The sequence below is a fragment of the Excalfactoria chinensis genome, chromosome 2, assembly GCF_039878825.1.
Source record: "Excalfactoria chinensis isolate bCotChi1 chromosome 2, bCotChi1.hap2, whole genome shotgun sequence".
NCBI classification, from domain to species: Eukaryota; Metazoa; Chordata; class Aves; order Galliformes; family Phasianidae; genus Excalfactoria; species Excalfactoria chinensis.
Genome location: NC_092826.1, coordinates 128,478,882 through 128,493,222, shown reverse-complemented (window position 1 = coordinate 128,493,222; position 14,341 = coordinate 128,478,882). Strand labels below are relative to the sequence as shown.

General features: G+C 43.3%; 2 protein-coding genes across 2 annotated transcripts; both read left to right on the top strand.

Annotated features, from left to right (window-relative positions):
* The first annotated feature begins 4,246 nt into the window (after positions 1-4,246).
* Positions 4,247-7,122, top strand: LOC140248578 (uncharacterized). The gene has a single exon (XM_072329417.1). It carries the CDS (start codon positions 4,610-4,612, stop codon positions 6,095-6,097), a length of 1,488 nt encoding a protein of 495 aa, XP_072185518.1. The 5' UTR covers positions 4,247-4,609; the 3' UTR covers positions 6,098-7,122.
* A 1,420-nt stretch (positions 7,123-8,542) lies between these two features.
* Positions 8,543-10,410, top strand: LOC140248761 (uncharacterized). The gene has a single exon (XM_072329781.1). The coding sequence runs from the start codon at positions 8,906-8,908 to the stop codon at positions 10,391-10,393; it is 1,488 nt and encodes a 495-aa protein (XP_072185882.1). The 5' UTR covers positions 8,543-8,905; the 3' UTR covers positions 10,394-10,410.
* Positions 10,411-14,341: the final 3,931 nt, after the last annotated feature.

The window sequence follows — 14,341 nt, the reverse complement described above, 5'->3', positions numbered from 1 at the left end:
CTGTTTTCATATCAAGCAACTGTAGTGCACACCTGGGTATCATCATCCACTTCCACACAGCTGCAAGGCTCTCATATTGAAGTTTTTTGTATAGATCATATTTGAAATAATGCTGCTGTGTGCTGCAAAATACAGGAGAAAGGACATCAGGGTCCACATTAGAAACAGAATGAGGGGATGAGAAAGCTCCAGTCCAGTTAGAACTCTACAGTCAATACTTAGGTGCAAGAATCAGGGAAACAGCTGTGGAACAGGCCTGGAGAATGGAGTTTTCAAAGCTGTCATAGGTAAGTGTTGTTCACATTATTGTACCAGGCAATAGCAGCACAGGAGATGAGCTGCAGTGCCCTTCACATCTTCAGTAAGCTTGTTGTGGCTGTCATGTACATCAAAAGGGTAAAGAATTTCACTCAGAAGAGAATAGCTCACTAATTAAGACTGAAATTGAAAAGTCTGATATGATTTCATTACAGTTTGAGTCAGAAGTCATTTTGTTTTGGGACTAGAAGTCATGCCAGATCCCTGTGTAATATGACCATGTTCTAAGCATTCCAGACACCTGGCAACTCTAGGGCATTTGCTAGCTGTTCCAAACACCAAACTGCAAACTGTCTATCATCAGCTGTAGTTGTTAGCAGTGTCAAGCCAAACTAATGAGCCAACATAAAATCGGTGGTGCATGGATGGACAAGAACCCAGACAGGGAAAAGTGAGAAATGTGACAAAAGGTGGGACAAAGCCCAAGGGATAATTCTTGAGCCGTGTGGTCCTTCTGTCACAGCCAGCTGCCAAAAAAAGACTGCAAATTTAGGATGTTTTTATTAACTAACAAAGGTACTTGAAACACAGTAATTTCAGCAAGCATGCATTGGGGCAAAAGCCCGCTATATCACAGGTTAGAAGACATTCAACAGTCACAATTTCATTGCATTTTGGATTAATAAGACATTGTATAATTATAGCAAAGTAGATATTCTTTTCATTTTATTTTTTTTACAGGACTGATATGAAAGAGTCTGAACATGCGAAGCCAGTGCTTGACACTCTACAGCCATATGCATGTAGAGCAGGATAATTAAAGCTGCTAGGCATTAAAATACCTTAAAGCACATGTAACACCTCACAGTGCACAAAGAATCATCATGGGCCTTTGGGTTAAATCCAAAGCTTGATGAGACACACACATTGGTAGCAGTTCTCCAGGTGGATCCTTAACATACTTCATACACTTTTGCATATCTACAGACAGGGAGGAATTCTCGGCCTGTTTCTCCCACAGCCCAGCAGGATGAACACATTTTTCTTTCCTTTAAACAAGAAAGTCACAAAGACAAATGTTGTTCTTTAGATTAACTCATTTACCTTCAAGGCTTGGTGCAGCTGTGAAAAACGAGTAAGCACCAGGAGGATCCCTTTGAAAGAGTGAGCCTGGAGAAAAGCTGTAACACAGAACGCACTGAACTTCCAAACTAAAGGCATTAAAATTTGGTTCTTCCTGAGCAGCTCTCAGAGTAAGACAGAGGAAGTAGAGCAAGGCTCTGTAGCAGCGGGGTGAGGGTTGCGGTGACGCTGCTGTGCCACCTAGGGATGGCGGCCGGGCAGCACCCGGGCGTGCTGCAATCCCTGCAGGGAGGGGACAGCCACGGCTGGATTCTGTGCCAGCCTCAGCCACCTTAACTTTGAGGGTGACTCTAATCAGCAGTCACATTTACCTTCTTTCCTCCTGCTCTCACACAGCACAAGGAAGGAGAAGTGACCAAGCCCAAGTGTCAATGCTTGAGCCATGTGGTCCATGTGCTCGAAAATGCATTTAGGAGACATCAGTAGCTGTTTGGGAGCTGTGATCTCTGCACTCAGGAGCAAATGAGATCTTTTAGTCAGACTAGAGAAGCACACTGCTACTTCCCCATCCTCCTGGAACTGTAAGCTCTGAGCATAACATTATTCTACACTTTAAGTATGCTGATCTGCCAAATGATTTAAAATTCTAAGAGCCTGTAAGCCTTATCTTCTAGGCAGGAGAAGAAATAACAGCGCCAAAGGCATAAAATTTAGAAACATACTGTTGCAAATGGAAAGAAAGAGAAAAATCATATGGGGAAAGAAGACATTGACTGTGGAATAGAGAGAAAGAGAGGAGTGAAGGTCACAGCAGGAGAAATGAAATAGAAAGTCATGCAAGAGATGAAAAAAGTGGCAGAGCCTCATTCAGGAGCATGCAGGGCACGCAGCTGCCCTGAGAAGGACTGAGAACTCTCAGAGTATCCAGATGGAGACAGGAGGATGTTGGGCACTGTAGGGAAGAAAGGGGCACCCACATCATCTGGTGGGTAACAGGTGGAGAAACAGGTGCCAAAGAGCCTGGGTTCCGCTGGCGTGGTCAAAGAGATTCTTTATAAATATGGGTCTGACCTGAGTGAGGACTGAAAAGGTGCAGTCAGTGCTCTCTGTGCGCCCTGAGCATGCTGGCCAGCTGACAGCAGCTTAGCTAGAAGTGGAAATGGGATCAAAAAAACAGTGGATGAATCAGTCCAAAGAGCAAGATATGAATGCATTCTGTGACAAGGCCGGAAGTCGGAAAGGAAAGCATTCACTGCAAAGCACAGCAGAGAAGGCTGGGACTGACAGAAGCACCAGGAATGAAACATTGGGGGCACCTGACAGCACAGGAGTACACTGAACAGTGAAGGACTGTAGTTATCCTAGCACTGACACAGCCTAGCACTAAACTGGGGAAGATCGGTGGCCAGGGCTTAAGCCCTCACTCACAGCATCACAGAATCATAGAATCATTATGGTTGGAAAGACCACTAAGATCATCCAGTCCAAACATCAGCCCATGCCTGCGTCTGCTCTAGACCATGTCACTCAGTGCCACGTCCATCTTCCCTTACCTTGAATAACTACCACCTCCCAGGGCAGCCTGTGCCAATGCCCCACTGCTCTTTCTGAGAAAAAATTTTTCCTAATATCCAGCCTGAATCTCCCATGTCACAACTTGAGGCCATTCCCTACTGCTGTTACATGGGAGAAGAGAGCAACACCCACCTCCCTACATCTTTCTTTCAGGCTGTGAGAAGCCATGTTTTTCCAGTACTGTCTCAAAGTTTGCTGAAATGGACAAGTTCAGGCAAATCCTGGCCAAGGTTCCAGGACTGCCTTTGTCTGAAATACACAGGAACCAAGGTTCGAGAAATCCCTTTGTTTAGGAGATTGACAAGTCCGGGAGCTATGAAAGGGAGATAAGATACTGATCAATGGCCCTTAAGTGGTCTTTTTGTGTTGGCCTATCTCAAGGAAGGTGGCCATCTCTGAGGACTAATGGCCCTTAAGTGGTCTTAAGTGGTGTTGGCCCATCTCAAGGAAGATTGACATCTCTGAGGAAATCACAAGACTCTGACCCGAGCTGTCCAGAAATGTCTGGAAGGCTGGAAAGAAGTATAAAAAGGGCACGGACAAACCACGGTTTGTGGGTTTCTAGGTATCTGACCTCAGATCCCTCCACCGTTGTCCTACTGCTGCCTACTATCTCTTCTGGGAGTGCTGCTCGACACTTTGCTTCGTGGGACCTCGCTGCCCGAGATTCTGCCTCCCAAGACCTCGCTACTCTGACCATCTTCTCTGCGTTTCATCGATCTGCGGCCTGCTACTTCGCTGCTGCTCTCCCCTACGCTTATTTTGCCCCGGACCAACGTTAACAACGTGCTCCAGGACGCTGCTGCTTCCAGGAGGTGACTATTCCCCGCTTTAACGTAATTCTTGCTCTTTTCTACCTTTTTCTATCGCCTACTTTCCCTTCCCCATCACCCTAATTTTGGCATTCACCGCTCTCCCTTCCCCATCCTCTCAATTGTCTATTATTTCTAATAAACTGGTCGGATCAACATTTGAATGTTCTTCTTCTTAATCTCACGCCGGGCATAACATATCAAAAGAACCTTTGCCTCACTCCTAAATTGGAGCGAGACATTTTTTATTGGCGTAGTCGGCAGGATACTCGTCGTGAGAGTGTTGTCCTTCCAGTTTCTCTAAAACTTTTCTGTCTCTTTCTCCTGGAGTTGCAAGGAGCGATAAATTTGATAACTTTCTTTGACGTGAGCACCTCTCCAGGAAGACCGCTCCACATTCTGAAACTTTCTTTCTTACGTGTATACCTCTCGGGGACGTATAGATTAATTTTGACTATTTTGCTTTTGTTTTACACGTGTGTGCCTCCCCGGGAAGACTATTTTGCATTGTGGTGGTTTTTAAGTATCTTGTGACGTACCTTTGGTTTTAAAGTTTTGTGTGTGCGCCTCTTGGGGAAGTGGTGTGTGCTTCTCCAAGAAGTTTATTGCTTTTGAGAAACTTAGAAGTTATTTCTAACTTTTGTTGCTTGAAGGTTGAAGTTTTTCGTTGTGGCTTGACAGGATAGCCAGGACCAATTGAGGTGTTTGCACTTTCTTTGGAAGTGTTGATTGAGTCGTTTGGTCTTTTGTGTAAAGGAGTGTTTTGAGCAGTTGTTGGTTTTGTTAAGTGTTTGCCTCTCTGAGGAGATAAGGAGTCTCCTCCTCCCTCAGTGTAGATTTCGTTGCCTGTAGATTTTGTTGTGAGTAAAATTACATTTGATATGGAAGGTGAAAATATGTTGTTTGATATCCTTGAAAAGCACGCGTCTCGGCCATCGTCATCAGGGATGGACTGGGCACGTGAAAATTGGTATAACTTGCAGGCTGTTTCTGACCGTATTTGTGTTTTACAACATGGGGCTCGTACCCGAGCCGGGAAAGGCAAATCATTTATTTGTGCAGTGCTCGGTGCTGCTTTAAAAGCAGCTGTGGAGTTCCGAGATCAGCAGTTTGAGGCGGAAAACCGGACTATACAGTCGTTACAAGAAACAGTTAAAACAACCCAGGAACTCGTGAAAGCCTTGCAAAACCAAATTGGAAATCTAGAAGTACAATTGGAAAGAGAGAGACATAATTCGGCCTTGTTACAAATGGCTTTTAAGGAAATTTTAACATATAAAGATACGGGTGACACTGATTTTCATGGTACACCACAAGAAAAACTGTATCCTCAGGAAGAACTAAAAGAAGCGAAAGAAAATTTTAATAAGTTTGAAACCCCAATAGCCCCTCTGCGCCCTCTAATAAAAACAGAATATACCTTTGATAATGGAGAGGATCTGGATCCTCAAATGAATGTTAAAGAAATTCCCTTTTCTGCCACTGAATTAGCTAAACTGAAAAAAGATTTTAGCCGCTCTCCAAGGGAATCAGAAACAGAATATGTATGGAGAGTCAGCTTAACTGGTGGAGACCAAATAATGTTAACCGAAAAGGAGGCTGAGGGTTATTGGGGGCCAGGAGTATTTTTGACTACTGGTAATAACCGTGCTCCCTGGTCCCTAACACAGAGGGCTGCTTACTGGGCTGGTGGTCTCAACCCTTTAGAAAGGGGAGACCCTCTTGCTATTAATGGGACAATTGACCAATTGGTTGAAAGTGTTCAAAAGGCTGCCTGTCTGCAAATGATGTATGACAGGAAACTGCAGCCACGGCACGAATCCCCCATGATGATGCCTGTTGATCCTGAAAGGATGACTCCTTTAATTAGGGGGCTTCCAGAATCGCTGAAACCTATTGGTATACAGTTACAAGGTAAAATACAGGCCATGTCCCAGGGAGAGAGAGCTCGAGCTGCTTTAGAAGGAGCTAGTACTTCAGGCTCTTTACAGTCTGGTTTTAAGGTATGGACATGGGGGGAGGTTGCCCAAGAGTTGATTAATTATGAAAGGAAATTTGGGCCCGTGGCTTCTACCAGTAAATTTGAGCCAAAGGGAGTAAGGCTTGCAGCAGCCACCCTTGCTCCTAGGCCACCTAGCCCGAAACTTAATAGAATGGAAAAGGTTTCATTGCCAGTAAGAACAGGTAGGCGAAACATTGCTCACAAACGTAATAGACTGTGGACCCTGGGCCTGCAAAAGGGTATTCCTCGAGATCTAATGAATGGACTATCAACAGATAGGCTCGAGATGCTGGTGACCAGTTGGCCGACTAAACTTGAGACCCCAGTTCCTAGTGTCCCCCCCCACAGTTACAGAAGAGATACCTGAGAAATTGGGAAACTAATTCCTTCACCCTCCTCAAGTGAGCTGGGGGGGGGGGGGGGGGGGGAAGGGTGGATGTTTGTTAGAAAGCTCACAACAAAAGGAGAAGATTCACCATTTAACACCTTCTGTCCCAAGGCCTCACCACTCCTACCAGCTACCCCTGTGAGTCACAATACAGTTAAACTGATAAACTAGGGAAACACTGGCCAGCCTGTGTCAATTGACTCAGCTAACCTGAGGACAATTCCCCTAACATTAATGAAATACCTTAACAAGAATCCTTGGAAGGCTAAGGACACCCCTAAACAAGGAATGTAAAACATATTCTCACCGAATTGTTCCCTCGTTTTTTTTTTAATTGTATTAACAAAGCCCCAAAAGGGCAAGTTGTTGTCTTGTTTTATTTTTCAGAAGATTCCCGTGGGACACTGACTGAACAGAATGGCTTATAGCTGATTTTAACCATTTGTGTTTTGTGACAGAAAAATTGAAGATGTGATCATGCTAGAAGCAATAATATTATGTTTTGGTTTGTTGTGGGTTGTGATTGATATCAGTCCTTGGATCTGTTAAAACTTCACAATTTGGTTCAGATTTTTGTTTTTTCAGATCATCCTGGCTTTCTGGCACTTCCTGCACAGTGGTATAATTCCTTCTGACCCCTTCTTTCACCCCTTTTGGTTAAACTGATTGTGATTTGCATGTAACTCCTCCATGGTGTTTCCAAATTATTAACGAATTGGGAAGTGAGCAATGGGACTCATCTAATATCTTTTAGATGTAGTCACAAAAGTAAAATTTATCATAAAACCCTTTGCACTGATGCTTTTCAGTAACACATCAGTTCAGGAGTTCCATCCAAAACACAGTTGTTGGAAAGTGTCTGAGTTTTGACAAGAGATGTGTATGTTTCTGGGATTACTTTTATGATTTGTGTTGTCGCAACTCTACTGTTTCTTCCATGTATGATACCATGTTTATCTATTGTGTGTTGTCGCAACTCTACTGTTTCTTCCATGTATGATACCATGTTTTGTTCAACTTATTCGACATGTTGTATCTTCTATGTATTTTGTAACCTCATCAAGTGATGAGAAAGTCCAGCACATCCGCGCAACATTTGTAACCAAGCAGGAAAAATCCTTTGTAATGATTGCATGAAACATATTGATTCCCCTTCCCTCTCTGTTTTTCCTCATGCTTGCTATCTTTTTCTCACCATCCTGGATCACCAGTGGCCTATTTTTTAAGCAAACTTTGAGTCACGGGGTGGTGTGAGAAGCCATGTTTTTCCAGTACTGTCTCAAAGTTTGCTGAAATGGACAAGTTCAGGCAAATCCTGGCCAAGGTTCCAGGACTGCCTTTGTCTGAAATACACAGGAACCAAGGTTCGAGAAATCCCTTTGTTTAGGAGATTGACAAGTCCGGGAGCTATGAAAGGGAGATAAGATACTGATCAATGGCCCTTAAGTGGTCTTTTTGTGTTGGCCTATCTCAAGGAAGGTGGCCATCTCTGAGGACTAATGGCCCTTAAGTGGTCTTAAGTGGTGTTGGCCCATCTCAAGGAAGATTGACATCTCTGAGGAAATCACAAGACTCTGACCCGAGCTGTCCAGAAATGTCTGGAAGGCTGGAAAGAAGTATAAAAAGGGCACGGACAAACCACGGTTTGTGGGTTTCTAGGTATCTGACCTCAGATCCCTCCACCGTTGTCCTACTGCTGCCTACTATCTCTTCTGGGAGTGCTGCTCGACACTTTGCTTCGTGGGACCTCGCTGCCCGAGATTCTGCCTCCCAAGACCTCGCTACTCTGACCATCTTCTCTGCGTTTCATCGATCTGCGGCCTGCTACTTCGCTGCTGCTCTCCCCTACGCTTATTTTGCCCCGGACCAACGTTAACAACGTGCTCCAGGACGCTGCTGCTTCCAGGAGGTGACTATTCCCCGCTTTAACGTAATTCTTGCTCTTTTCTACCTTTTTCTATCGCCTACTTTCCCTTCCCCATCACCCTAATTTTGGCATTCACCGCTCTCCCTTCCCCATCCTCTCAATTGTCTATTATTTCTAATAAACTGGTCGGATCAACATTTGAATGTTCTTCTTCTTAATCTCACGCCGGGCATAACATATCAAAAGAACCTTTGCCTCACTCCTAAATTGGAGCGAGACATTTTTTATTGGCGTAGTCGGCAGGATACTCGTCGTGAGAGTGTTGTCCTTCCAGTTTCTCTAAAACTTTTCTGTCTCTTTCTCCTGGAGTTGCAAGGAGCGATAAATTTGATAACTTTCTTTGACGTGAGCACCTCTCCAGGAAGACCGCTCCACATTCTGAAACTTTCTTTCTTACGTGTATACCTCTCGGGGACGTATAGATTAATTTTGACTATTTTGCTTTTGTTTTACACGTGTGTGCCTCCCCGGGAAGACTATTTTGCATTGTGGTGGTTTTTAAGTATCTTGTGACGTACCTTTGGTTTTAAAGTTTTGTGTGTGCGCCTCTTGGGGAAGTGGTGTGTGCTTCTCCAAGAAGTTTATTGCTTTTGAGAAACTTAGAAGTTATTTCTAACTTTTGTTGCTTGAAGGTTGAAGTTTTTCGTTGTGGCTTGACAGGATAGCCAGGACCAATTGAGGTGTTTGCACTTTCTTTGGAAGTGTTGATTGAGTCGTTTGGTCTTTTGTGTAAAGGAGTGTTTTGAGCAGTTGTTGGTTTTGTTAAGTGTTTGCCTCTCTGAGGAGATAAGGAGTCTCCTCCTCCCTCAGTGTAGATTTCGTTGCCTGTAGATTTTGTTGTGAGTAAAATTACATTTGATATGGAAGGTGAAAATATGTTGTTTGATATCCTTGAAAAGCACGCGTCTCGGCCATCGTCATCAGGGATGGACTGGGCACGTGAAAATTGGTATAACTTGCAGGCTGTTTCTGACCGTATTTGTGTTTTACAACATGGGGCTCGTACCCGAGCCGGGAAAGGCAAATCATTTATTTGTGCAGTGCTCGGTGCTGCTTTAAAAGCAGCTGTGGAGTTCCGAGATCAGCAGTTTGAGGCGGAAAACCGGACTATACAGTCGTTACAAGAAACAGTTAAAACAACCCAGGAACTCGTGAAAGCCTTGCAAAACCAAATTGGAAATCTAGAAGTACAATTGGAAAGAGAGAGACATAATTCGGCCTTGTTACAAATGGCTTTTAAGGAAATTTTAACATATAAAGATACGGGTGACACTGATTTTCATGGTACACCACAAGAAAAACTGTATCCTCAGGAAGAACTAAAAGAAGCGAAAGAAAATTTTAATAAGTTTGAAACCCCAATAGCCCCTCTGCGCCCTCTAATAAAAACAGAATATACCTTTGATAATGGAGAGGATCTGGATCCTCAAATGAATGTTAAAGAAATTCCCTTTTCTGCCACTGAATTAGCTAAACTGAAAAAAGATTTTAGCCGCTCTCCAAGGGAATCAGAAACAGAATATGTATGGAGAGTCAGCTTAACTGGTGGAGACCAAATAATGTTAACCGAAAAGGAGGCTGAGGGTTATTGGGGGCCAGGAGTATTTTTGACTACTGGTAATAACCGTGCTCCCTGGTCCCTAACACAGAGGGCTGCTTACTGGGCTGGTGGTCTCAACCCTTTAGAAAGGGGAGACCCTCTTGCTATTAATGGGACAATTGACCAATTGGTTGAAAGTGTTCAAAAGGCTGCCTGTCTGCAAATGATGTATGACAGGAAACTGCAGCCACGGCACGAATCCCCCATGATGATGCCTGTTGATCCTGAAAGGATGACTCCTTTAATTAGGGGGCTTCCAGAATCGCTGAAACCTATTGGTATACAGTTACAAGGTAAAATACAGGCCATGTCCCAGGGAGAGAGAGCTCGAGCTGCTTTAGAAGGAGCTAGTACTTCAGGCTCTTTACAGTCTGGTTTTAAGGTATGGACATGGGGGGAGGTTGCCCAAGAGTTGATTAATTATGAAAGGAAATTTGGGCCCGTGGCTTCTACCAGTAAATTTGAGCCAAAGGGAGTAAGGCTTGCAGCAGCCACCCTTGCTCCTAGGCCACCTAGCCCGAAACTTAATAGAATGGAAAAGGTTTCATTGCCAGTAAGAACAGGTAGGCGAAACATTGCTCACAAACGTAATAGACTGTGGACCCTGGGCCTGCAAAAGGGTATTCCTCGAGATCTAATGAATGGACTATCAACAGATAGGCTCGAGATGCTGGTGACCAGTTGGCCGACTAAACTTGAGACCCCAGTTCCTAGTGTCCCCCCCCACAGTTACAGAAGAGATACCTGAGAAATTGGGAAACTAATTCCTTCACCCTCCTCAAGTGAGCTGGGGGGGGGGGGGGGGGGGGGAAGGGTGGATGTTTGTTAGAAAGCTCACAACAAAAGGAGAAGATTCACCATTTAACACCTTCTGTCCCAAGGCCTCACCACTCCTACCAGCTACCCCTGTGAGTCACAATACAGTTAAACTGATAAACTAGGGAAACACTGGCCAGCCTGTGTCAATTGACTCAGCTAACCTGAGGACAATTCCCCTAACATTAATGAAATACCTTAACAAGAATCCTTGGAAGGCTAAGGACACCCCTAAACAAGGAATGTAAAACATATTCTCACCGAATTGTTCCCTCGTTTTTTTTTTAATTGTATTAACAAAGCCCCAAAAGGGCAAGTTGTTGTCTTGTTTTATTTTTCAGAAGATTCCCGTGGGACACTGACTGAACAGAATGGCTTATAGCTGATTTTAACCATTTGTGTTTTGTGACAGAAAAATTGAAGATGTGATCATGCTAGAAGCAATAATATTATGTTTTGGTTTGTTGTGGGTTGTGATTGATATCAGTCCTTGGATCTGTTAAAACTTCACAATTTGGTTCAGATTTTTGTTTTTTCAGATCATCCTGGCTTTCTGGCACTTCCTGCACAGTGGTATAATTCCTTCTGACCCCTTCTTTCACCCCTTTTGGTTAAACTGATTGTGATTTGCATGTAACTCCTCCATGGTGTTTCCAAATTATTAACGAATTGGGAAGTGAGCAATGGGACTCATCTAATATCTTTTAGATGTAGTCACAAAAGTAAAATTTATCATAAAACCCTTTGCACTGATGCTTTTCAGTAACACATCAGTTCAGGAGTTCCATCCAAAACACAGTTGTTGGAAAGTGTCTGAGTTTTGACAAGAGATGTGTATGTTTCTGGGATTACTTTTATGATTTGTGTTGTCGCAACTCTACTGTTTCTTCCATGTATGATACCATGTTTATCTATTGTGTGTTGTCGCAACTCTACTGTTTCTTCCATGTATGATACCATGTTTTGTTCAACTTATTCGACATGTTGTATCTTCTATGTATTTTGTAACCTCATCAAGTGATGAGAAAGTCCAGCACATCCGCGCAACATTTGTAACCAAGCAGGAAAAATCCTTTGTAATGATTGCATGAAACATATTGATTCCCCTTCCCTCTCTGTTTTTCCTCATGCTTGCTATCTTTTTCTCACCATCCTGGATCACCAGTGGCCTATTTTTTAAGCAAACTTTGAGTCACGGGGTGGTGTGAGAAGCCATGTTTTTCCAGTACTGTCTCAAAGTTTGCTGAAATGGACAAGTTCAGGCAAATCCTGGCCAAGGTTCCAGGACTGCCTTTGTCTGAAATACACAGGAACCAAGGTTCGAGAAATCCCTTTGTTTAGGAGATTGACAAGTCCGGGAGCTATGAAAGGGAGATAAGATACTGATCAATGGCCCTTAAGTGGTCTTTTTGTGTTGGCCTATCTCAAGGAAGGTGGCCATCTCTGAGGACTAATGGCCCTTAAGTGGTCTTAAGTGGTGTTGGCCCATCTCAAGGAAGATTGACATCTCTGAGGAAATCACAAGACTCTGACCCGAGCTGTCCAGAAATGTCTGGAAGGCTGGAAAGAAGTATAAAAAGGGCACGGACAAACCACGGTTTGTGGGTTTCTAGGTATCTGACCTCAGATCCCTCCACCGTTGTCCTACTGCTGCCTACTATCTCTTCTGGGAGTGCTGCTCGACACTTTGCTTCGTGGGACCTCGCTGCCCGAGATTCTGCCTCCCAAGACCTCGCTACTCTGACCATCTTCTCTGCGTTTCATCGATCTGCGGCCTGCTACTTCGCTGCTGCTCTCCCCTACGCTTATTTTGCCCCGGACCAACGTTAACAACGTGCTCCAGGACGCTGCTGCTTCCAGGAGGTGACTATTCCCCGCTTTAACGTAATTCTTGCTCTTTTCTACCTTTTTCTATCGCCTACTTTCCCTTCCCCATCACCCTAATTTTGGCATTCACCGCTCTCCCTTCCCCATCCTCTCAATTGTCTATTATTTCTAATAAACTGGTCGGATCAACATTTGAATGTTCTTCTTCTTAATCTCACGCCGGGCATAACATATCAAAAGAACCTTTGCCTCACTCCTAAATTGGAGCGAGACACAGGCAGTTGTAGAAAGCAATGAGGTCTCCCATGAGTTCTCCAGTTCTCCAGACTGAACCATCCCAGTTTCCTCATCTGTCTCTTATAAGACTTCTGCTCTGGACCCCTCACAGCTTCATTCTCCTTACTGAAGAGACAGGATGCAGCTGGACTTGTGCAGGTTTCGCCCAGCCAAAAGAAAATTAGCCAGCTACATCTTAGTGGTCTGTATTTCAATGCATGCTCAGGTGTCATCTATAAAAGTCTCACCAGAAGTGGGAATCTATTTGAATTTTATATTGAGTTTAAAAGTTGAATGACAAAAATAGGAATGTTTTTAATACAAAGATTTTCTTTGCCTAAGGAACACGTACTAGAATAGATACCTTTGCTGGCCAGTCACTGTCTTGTTATTTGTTCCCTTTAAAAACAAATAAACAAACAAACCCCAAACTAGCCATAAGACAGCAAATGTGTCTGCAAATAACTTGAATTATAAATGATTGAAATGGTTTGATTTGCTAAAAGTAATACATTTGAAGCTAAATAGTTAAAGGGAAAGCTACATCAGGAGAAAAGTTGGTGGACATTCATAAGGTAAATATTGCAGTTCCGTGATGCCAACGAAATTCCGTGCTAGTTCTAAAAACAGAGATTTGACATGAGAAATACATAGCTAAGTAGATAAAGCATGTATTTATAAACTATTAAGTTCTCCTTTCTTCCATTTTAAGGCTGATAACATACCTCTCTTAGGTTGACCTTTGAGTGTAAGACAAACCTAAAGGATTTTCCTGCTTTCTACCAGATGGTGAATCAGATTTCTGTGCTGCTTACTGACCGGTGTCACAAGTGTAGCTCATCACTTGCATGTGTGCCATCTACAAACCACAGAGAAGCACCTACATTGAGATGTCTGTGTAACAGCTTTGGATGCAGTGCACATTCCCTGTCTTTGTTAGGATCAAAAGGGCTCTGGCAACACTTCTTGGAAATTTACTTTGTAAATGGGTGTTGTGACCCGGCTGGCAATACACGTACAAGATCTACTCTGTATAATCATTCTTTCTGGTCTGATACATTTTTATTTGTGGAAACTATGAAGCAGTTTTTTGACAGGACACAAAGACTTCTCACCCCTTGCTAAGAGATGCTGCTACCATTAAGGTCAATATGAGGGGAAGAAGCAGAGCAAGAATCACAACTCTTGTATGTGAACAGAGCAGGAATGAAAGTCTCTGTCATCTCTGTAGAGTGTGTAGAAGGGTGGGGAGGCAAAACTGGGACCGCTGGGTGACAAAACACACGGGACATTAAATGAAAAGGCAGCACCACTCATTGCAGTATATCTGCTAATATATACCTTCTCTTGTTCATTGATAACATTTGGACTCAACAAGCTAGTTATGTTTGATGGCCTTAGTCCTCAAAGCCATTTCTAACACTAATAAAAACTATCAGTAAACATGGTGTTTAAATACAGAAATAGGGAAACTTCCAATAAATATGTATTGTAAGTGAGAATTTCTGGGACATCAGCAAGGATACAAAAAAGCAAAGAGTGTTCAGAAGAATTAGGAATACAAGAAAAGATTTAAGAAAATCTATGCTAATAATAATAGTAATCATATTAATAATAGGAAGAAGAAGAAGAAGAAGAAGAAGAAAGGAAGGAAGGCAGGCAGGCACAGTAAGGAAAAGAAGCTAAAGCTTCATGACTGCAGCTCATAGTTTTGCTCAATCTGATGTTGCAAAGGACATCATTTCAGCCACCTCAGACAGAACCACCCTAGCTGTAG